The sequence below is a fragment of the Onychostoma macrolepis genome, chromosome 24 (genome assembly GCF_012432095.1).
Source record: "Onychostoma macrolepis isolate SWU-2019 chromosome 24, ASM1243209v1, whole genome shotgun sequence".
In the NCBI taxonomy this organism is placed as follows: Eukaryota; Metazoa; Chordata; class Actinopteri; order Cypriniformes; family Cyprinidae; genus Onychostoma; species Onychostoma macrolepis.
The window spans coordinates 27,688,521-27,697,816 of NC_081178.1; the positions used below are offsets into that span (position 1 = coordinate 27,688,521).

General features: G+C 37.4%; 2 gene segments (V, D, J or C); both read right to left on the reverse strand.

Annotated features, from left to right (window-relative positions):
* Positions 1-2,759: 2,759 nt before the first annotated feature.
* LOC131533280 (Ig kappa chain V region 3547-like) lies at positions 2,760-3,500 on the reverse strand. The segment is given in 2 exon segments: positions 2,760-3,196; positions 3,284-3,500. Coding segments are annotated over 2 exon segments (378 nt in total).
* Positions 3,501-8,274: 4,774 nt separating this feature from the next.
* LOC131533090 (immunoglobulin kappa variable 4-1-like) lies at positions 8,275-8,805 on the reverse strand. The segment is given in 2 exon segments: positions 8,275-8,669; positions 8,757-8,805. Coding segments are annotated over 2 exon segments (444 nt in total).
* Between the last annotated feature and the right edge of the window lie 491 nt (positions 8,806-9,296).

Below are 9,296 nucleotides of genomic sequence, written 5' to 3' on the forward strand. Positions count from 1 at the left end.
CCGCCCCGGACGCTCAGCGTCTCTGGGGTGAATGGAGGAGTGGGCGGGCCTGGACGCTGAGCTTCTGCGTGATGATTGGAGGGTCTGTATCTCCTTTTGATTGACAGCGATTTTGTACTATAAAGAGTCGCTGACGCTGAAGCTATTCGAGCTCAGTCCCAAAGCGGCTTTGCACTTGGTTCTTATCAATCATTATTTTTTTTTATTATTCATTTATAATGTTATGTTTTAATGTACATGCTGCTAACTCGGAAATTTCAAGATATGCGAGCAAAAAATGCTCCTGACACTTAGGCAATACGACACGAGCAAGAGTGCTGTTTTTGTTTCGTTTGTGTTCAAATCCAAATTCGCGTTGATTTGGGCGAATCACTGATTCACTGAGCCATTCATAAAAACAGTCATTTGATTCGCTCCTGAAGGATTCAGCCGTTTTGAAAGAATCATTTGAATGACTCAGTGATTCAATCACGAACTTCTGCCACCTGCTGGCCGTTTTTAAGTTTCCCGTCTAAAAGTAGGCATGTTACATTATTTTCCAACATATTTCTATATTCAGAATTTAGTATTTAAAACATTAATCTCATAACATTATTCATGCAATTATAAATATAGTCTAAATGAATAAATGTCACTTGATGCAGCTTTTTCTTGAAAAGGAACGTAGGGCAGAATTTAAGTATAAATAAACGGACAATTTTTATGATGTAGGCCGAAAATGAGCTTCCCCTCTTTGAAAGACCAGCAGCCGCCACTGATCTGATCAATATGCAAATGAACTGATCCTGTATTTAAATGAGCTTCTAAATGAAGATTGCTCGTTCATTTCATCCTGTCCACCATTGTATCTGCTCATCACACCATTTAATCTTTCTTATAATTTTTGTTTCTTTTTCTTTTCAGCTCAGCTGGTTTGAGGACCTCTAGAAACATATAGACAGCAGCGATGCATACTGGCTTTTGTGGTGCATTGTGGGAATGTTTTGAGCATGAGCGTTATGTGATCCCTGAATAGAGCACTGACTAGTGAACTAAGCAGCTGATTGAGACACACTCTTACTGACTGACTCACATGTGTGAACATTTTCATGCACAAATCATGATTTATCAATAAGTGTGAACTTAAAAAAAAAAAAAGAGCTTAAAATTTACAACCAATTCAAACCACATGAAGAAAGACTCCTGATGGCCCAAATGTGTAAAGATTAAATGTTTTAAGTAAATAGCGATAAATATATATTTAAAGGGGAGGTCTAATGCTATTTCATGTATTCTGACTATTTTACACTGCTAACGAGTTGGATTCTCATGCTAAACATGACTAAAGTCTCAAAAACATGACGTATGACAGAGTATTTCTGTGCCAAAAACACTCCCTCAGGGTTTGTATAAGTTTTATGATCTCATATAGTATGGCCCTATATGAGGTCATAAAGGGCTGAGTTGCTTGTATGGACACTTCTCCCAGAAGAGCGCGCACACATGAACCGGAGCGAGAGCAAGAACACACACATCATGCTTCACTCGGGTTACGTAAGTCATCCGGAACCAATTCTGGATAGAATATATATGACTGGATCTGATTTTTACCATAGTGCATTTGTGATACTCTGACATAAGGAACATGTTTTACCGCTATATTTATTACAATTATTTTATGTATAATAGAGTTTTAACTGGTTTACATGTTTTCTTAATCCATTTTATTCCTCTTAACGTTTTTAGTGTGTATGGCTGTTTCTCAATTCCAAGAATACAAAGAACGGACTTGTGTTCTCGTGGAGTCCGGTCTTGCCAAGCTTCCTCAGAAGAACGAGCTCGGAAGGACGCAGGACACAGAACGCACCTTTAAGAGAATCCAGATGCACTGCGTTCTTGCTTAACTGACCGCATCACAGCATAAGCAGCGGCCAATGAACCATAAATATAACATAACATTACAAACAAATGTCATAACTTATTAAAACATTTCATACTATTACAGATATTATTTTCATATAATTGTATATCGTTTTATTTTATAGTGTTATATGTTTAACTATGACTGTGTTAAGATTCATTTCTGTTTTATTTATGTCGATCGCTACACAACAGCTAAAACTAAAGACTCTTCAGCGATATGAAGGATGGAATATAAGATTAACATGAGATTGGCAGAAACTGTGTTATGACCACTTCAGTTGTTTGATCAAAATTATTGCTAGAGACAATTTAGTAATAGCTGTAGTCTGGCAGCTTGAGATGAATAAACTACTTGAGAAACTGCTCAAGAACATCTTTATGTCGCTGGTAATACATGAGGGTTAAATAATCTATTCTAAACAAAGCACAAAAACTACACTGGAACTGAGAAATATTGTTTTTTGTTTGATTTAACATCTTTTTTTTTCTCTCTGATTCTGAGCATAATTGAGTTAAACCCGTCTGTCACAGAACAGATCTCAGTCTAATAGAGCTGGTTTGACTCCGACACAAAATAACGATGCTTCAGAGTTTCTTCACAGCGATGCCATAGAAGAACCATTTTTGGCTCCACAAAGAAACATTCAGTCAAAGGTTCTTTAAAGAACCATCTCTTTCTTACCTTTTTATAATCTGAAGAACCTTCTTTCACCACAAAGAACCTTTTGTGAAACATAACGGTTCTTCAGATGTTAACGGTTCTGTATGGAACCATTTAGACAAAAAGGTTCTTCTATGGCATCGTGAAGCACCTTTATTTTTAAGAGTGTAAATCAGTTCTGAGCTCATGTGTAGTTGCTGTGTTTGTCTCTGTGTGTCAGTAGTGAGTGATAGTGTTTGAGCAGCTGCAGGATCAGTTCAGTCTCTGTGACTCTGACTGACGGAGGTTTTTGTACGACTCTTTATCACTGTGTGAACACATCACCACTGCTGTGGTAACTCTGACAGTAATAATGTCCAGCATCTTCAGTCTGGACTCCACTGATGGTCAGAGTGAAATCACTGTTAGATCCACTGCCACTGAATCTAGATGGAGTTCCTGACTCAAGATTGTCTGCAGCATAAATCAGGAGTTTAGGAGCTTCTCCAGGTTTCTGTAAGTACCAGGATAAATAATCATAAACACCATCACTGTACACATCTGTGCTGGTTTTACAGTTGATTTTGACTGTTTCTTCTGGTCGAGCTGCTGTCGTTGAGGGACTCTGAGTGACGGTGATCTGTCCTCTACACTCTGAAACACAACAAGAAGAAAATCAACTCAAAACTTTGACAATATACTTGAAGAAATGAATTGATATCAAACTTGTGCTCCACAAACCTTGAGCAAACGCTGTGAGAGTCCAGATGAAGATGATGATGAAGGTCATGTTGATGAAGATTGTTGTGTGTGTCAGTGATGAAGTGTTAAACTCACAGCACTATAAACACTCTCAGAGCACTGAAGCATCTGATCAATATGCAAATGAACTGATCCTGTATTTAAATGAGCTTCTAAAGGAAGATTGCTCGTTCATTTCTTCCTGTCAGTCATTGTATTTGCTCATCACACTGTTAAATCTTTGTTTTGTACAATTATTTTGACTGGTGTTTTATCATCTGTTGGGTTATTACAGGATTGGACTATGGTTATGGATGTTTTAGTAACTTTAAACAGTTCGATTATTCAAGGTTTTTGTACATGAATTAAACACATTATTTCAGCTCAGTTGGTTTGAGGGACCTTAAGAAACATATAGACAGCAGCGATGTATACTGGCTTTTATGGTGCATTGTGGGAATGTTTTGAGCACGAGCGTTATGTGATCCCTGAGTAGTGCACTGACTAGTGAACTAAGGAGCTGATTGAGACTCTCTTACTGACTGACTCACGTGTGAACATTTTCATGCACAAATCATGGTTTATCAATTAGTGTGAACTTCAAAAAATTAGCATTAAATTTACAACCAAATCAAACCACATGAAAAAAGACCCATGATGGCCAAAAGTGTAAAGATTAAATGTTTAAATAAATAGCAATGCATATCTATTTACAATTCCATTAGCATTACAATTCAGTCCCATGAACATATTTTTGACTTTTATGCCTCTTGATTTTGTACTGATTTTTATGATGTGAAATTATGAAAATGAAGGTTGACATGACTAAGAAAAACAAATTAAAATCACTCAGGTCCAGTAAAGACAGTAAATTTGTGATAAAAGATTTTTAATCTGTAAAAACTGTAATATTGTGAAAAGTAACGATAATCCACTGAAGGAGAGCGTAGTGAACCCAAGCACAGTTTTATTTATCATAAACATGAACTTCACGACTGGACAGGAACCATGACAAGAAAATATACAGTAAAATAAAAGGCATGAAAACAATGAACATGAACCCAAACCAAAAAAAAAAAAAAACTGACATGACTATTATTAAAATTTTAAAGAACTGTTTTCCATTTTAATATATTGTAAAATGTAAATTATTTCTGTAATCAAAGCTGAATTTTCAGCATCATTACTGCAGTCTTCAGTGTCACATGATTCTTCAGAAATCATTCTAATATGCTGATTTGCTGCTCAAGAAACATTTCTGATTATTATCAATGTTGAAAACAGGTGTGCTGCTTCGTGTCTTTGTGGAAACTGGGATGCTTTTTTCAGGATTGTTTGATGAATAAAAGTTCAAAAGAACGGCATTTATTTGAAACAGAAATCTTTTGTAACATTATAAATGTATTTTGATCAGTTTATTGTGTCTTTGCTAAATGAAAATATTACTTTCTTAAAAAAAAAAAAAAATATATATATATATATATATATATACAGTGAGGAAAATAAGTATTTGAACACCCTGCTATTTTGCAAGTTCTCCCACTTAGAAATCATGGAGGGTCTGAAATTGTCATCGTAGCTGCATGTCCACTGTGAGAGACATAATCTAAAAAAAATCCAGAAATCACAATGTATGATTTTTAGCTATTTATTTGTATGATACAGCTGCAAATAAGTATTTGAACACCTGTCTATCAGCTAGAATTCTGACCCTCAAAGACCTGTTAGTCTGCCTTTAAAATGTCCACCTCCACTCCATTTATTATCCTAAATTAGATGCACCTGTTTGAGGTCGTTAGCTGCATAAAGACACCTGTCCACCCCATACAATCAGTAAGAATCCAACTACTAACATGGCCAAGACCAAAGAGCTGTCCAAAGACCCTAGAGACAAAATTGTACACCTCCACAAGGCTGGAAAGGGCTACGGGAAATTGCCAAGCAGCTTGGTGAAAAAGGTCCACTGTTGGAGCAATCATTAGAAAATGGAAGAAGCTAAACATGACTGTCAATCTCCCTCGGACTGGGGCTCCATGCAAGATCTCACCTCGTGGGGTCTCAATGATCCTAAGAAAGGTGAGAAATCAGCCCAGAACTACACGGGAGGAGCTGGTCAATGACCTGAAAAGAGCTGGGACCACCGTTTCCAAGGTTACTGTTGGTAATACACTAAGACGTCATGGTTTGAAATCATGCATGGCACGGAAGGTTCCCCTGCTTAAACCAGCACATGTCCAGGCCCGACTTAAGTTTGCCAATGACCATTTGGATGATCCAGAAGAGTCATGGGAGAAAGTCATGTGGTCAGATGAGACCAAAATAGAACTTTTTGGTCATAATTCCACTTAACGTGTTTGGAGGAAGAAGAATGATGAGTACCATCCAAAGAACACCATCCCTACTGTGAAGCATGGGGGTGGTAGCATCATGCTTTGGGGATGTTTTTCTGCACATGGGACAGGGCGACTGCACTGTATTAAGGAGAGGATGACCGGGGCCATGTATTGCGAGATTTTGGGGAACAACCTCCTTCCCTCAGTTAGAGCATTGAAGATGGGTCGAGGCTGGGTCTTCCAACATGACAATGACCAAGCACACAGCCAGGATAACCAAGGAGTGGCTCTGTAAGAAGCATATCAAGGTTCTGGCGTGGCCTAGCCAGTCTCCAGACCTAAACCCAATAGAGAATCTTTGGAGGAGCTCAAACTCCGTGTTTCTCAGCGACAGGCCAGAAACCTGACTGATCTAGAGAAGATCTGTGTGGAGGAGTGGGCCAAAATCCTCCTGCAGTGTGTGCAAACCTGGTGAAAAACTACAGGAAACGTTTGACCTCTGTAATTGCAAACAAAGGCTACTGTACCAAATATTAACAATGATTTTCTCAGGTGTTCAAATACTTATTTGCAGCTGTATCATACAAATAAATAGTTAAAAAATCATACATTGTGATTTCTGGATTTTTTTAGATTATGTCTCTCACAGTGGACATGCACCTACGATGACAATTTCAGACCCTCCATGATTTCTAAGTGGGAGAACTTGCAAAATAGCAGGGTGTTCAAATACTTATTTTCCTCACTGTATATATATATATATATATAAAAGAATAACAAGTAAAGAACCATCTTTACTGGCATGTGTCGCTCATGTAAAACAGACTATGCAAACACCAGGAGAATGTCAACAAGTTTAAGTTGGTTTAATGTGATATTTCACTGAGACTTAAGAAAATATTTAATGAGTTCACATGTTAATATAGTGCTTTGTTGATATAAAGCAACATCACACACGCAAGAGCGCCATTTCTTCTGAATATCAGACCAACAGCACGAATACAAATATAATATTGCTTTGATACAATGGTTTAGTAAACAAAAAGTTACTGCTGAGTAATTTTATTTTTAGACTCAATACTGACATTAATTTCTTTGTTTTTGCTCAGCAGGCTGATATAGCTCAATATAAACAGCACAAATCATTTTGAGTGAATGATTCATTGACTCAGTTATAAACGAGACTTGGAGCGGCACTGAACGAGTCATTTAGTTAAAGCTGCAGTCCGTAACTTTTTTTGGTTAAAAATGATCCGAAATCAATATTTGAGCAAGTACATAACCAGCCAGTGTTCAAAACTATCACCTTACTTTAGCCCTATTCACAACAGTTAGCTTATAATAATGTTTTCTAATTTGAGTGGTATGGGTAGGTTTTCGTGGCAAATTCGAGCTATAAACATAAAGAAGTTGTCCCGGCTAATAGGCTATCACACATGAGCCGTGCCGACTCACAACCCCACGCAAGGAAGATAATTCCGCAGAAAGCTGCAATTCCAGGTTTTCAAACAGAGATGGCGACAAAGAGGCAAAACTTACGGACTGCAGCTTTAAAGAACTGAATGAACTGGAACATCTTGTGACCATCAATACTCACTTGTCGCCCCCTACTGTCGCAGTGATGTTACATGGTGAAGGCCACTGAACAAATCAGAACTAAATTTTTTTGGTGAAAGTATTTGATAAAGATTCAAGTCACTGAGATGAATCAACATCTCCAGCAGAGAGTTGAGTTTGTTGCATCAAAACTCAGGTTATTCTCCCAATTTCAGTTTACTACAACAAACAGACAGAGCTACTGTGAGATGTAGGGTGGAAGTCAAGATTTCTCTACTTATATTCTATATATTCCTCACTTAAGTTTTCATTTAGAAAACTTTGAATGTAGAGCACAAGTTGTGTGAATTACTTTGTTGATGACGTACTCCTACGTCCTACGTCATCCGCTGGAACGGCACTCTCTCATGAACGCACGTACAGCAGTTAGCAGAGGCTATATATTACGGTTTGTAAAGTTTTAAATGTGGATGTTTTTCTTACACAAACAAATTGATTTACTTCAGAAGGCCTTTATTCACCCCCCGGAGCCGTATCGAATACTTTTTATGATGGATGAATGCACTTTATGTTGCTTCAAAATCTTGACCACCATTCAACTCAAATTTATTTGTATAGCACTTTTCACGATACAAATTGTTGCAAAGCAGCTTTACAAAAAACTAAAGTTTCTGCATTATATTTAGTACTAGCTTATCAGTGGTGACTAGTTGTCAAGTTGATGTCCGTATGGCAGAAATGTACAGTAAAGATCATGCAGTTACTTATGACATGTACTTATACATACAATAAACACTATTAACAGCAATAACAGCAGTGTTGCGATCAAAATTATAGAAAAAATTTGGTAGTTTTGTATGTTGGCATCATCATTCACTGCCATTATAAAGCTTAGAAGAGCCAATATAACTCTGATTGTATTCGTCGGAAAGAAGAAAGTCATATACACTTAGGATGGCTTGAGGGTCAGTAAATCATGGGGTAATTTTTTTTTTTGGGTGAGCTATCCCTTTAAGAGTGACGGATTCATTTAGACGATTTTTCAGATGCATGTGTGACGATGTTGTTTCAGATCCTCCTTTGAGCAGCTGCAGGATCAGATCACTGTGACTCTGACTGACGGAGGTTTCTGTACGACTCTTTATCACTGTGTGAACACACGATCACACAATTGTAACCACTTGTTCTGCAGTAAAAACTCTGACAGTAATAATGTCCAGCATCTTCAGTCTGGACTCCACTGATGGTCAGAGTGAAATCACTGTTAGATCCACTGCCACTGAATCTAGATGGAGTTCCTGACTCAAGGCTTTTTGCGTAACGAATCAGGAGTTTAGGAGCTTCTCCAGGTTTCTGTGAATACCAGAAAAAAGCATCATCCCCATCACTATATTTGTACACATCTGTGCTGGTTTTACAGCTGATTTTGACTGTTTCTTCTGGTCGAGCTGCTGTCGTTGAGGGACTCTGAGTGATGGTGATCTGTCCTCTACACTCTGAAACACAACAAGAAGAAAATCAACTCAAAACTTTGACAATATACTTGAAGAAATGAATTGATATCAAACTTGTGCTCCACAAACTTTGAGCAAACGCTGTGAGAGTCCAGATGAAGATGATGATGAAGGTCATGTTGATGAAGATTGTTGTGTGTGTCAGTGATGAAGTGTTAAACTCACAGCACTATAAACACTCTCAGAGCACTGAAGCATCTGATCAATATGCAAACACACTCCAGATCATTTACCTGAAGACAGTCGCTCATTAACAGACACAAAATACAGTTACTGAAGTGAGAAAAAAAAATATATTTTTCATAATATTATATCTTCTAATAGCTAAACTGTTATGAATTGTATCAGATCATTCAGCTGAATTATTAAATCTACAAAACCAACTTTAGTATATGATCCTGACTCTCTCCTGTGAGACTTTAATATTTATGTCTGTAGTTGGACAGACTGTTTCATACATTTTTCTAATTTTTTTTTTTTTTTTTTTACTGTATTTGCATTGAAATGTCACTGGTAATCCCCAAATTTATGTCAAATCCATGAATGTTTCTGCAGGTTTTTAACAGACATGAGGATCATCACACGTGTCTCTGTCAATCACTGAATCAA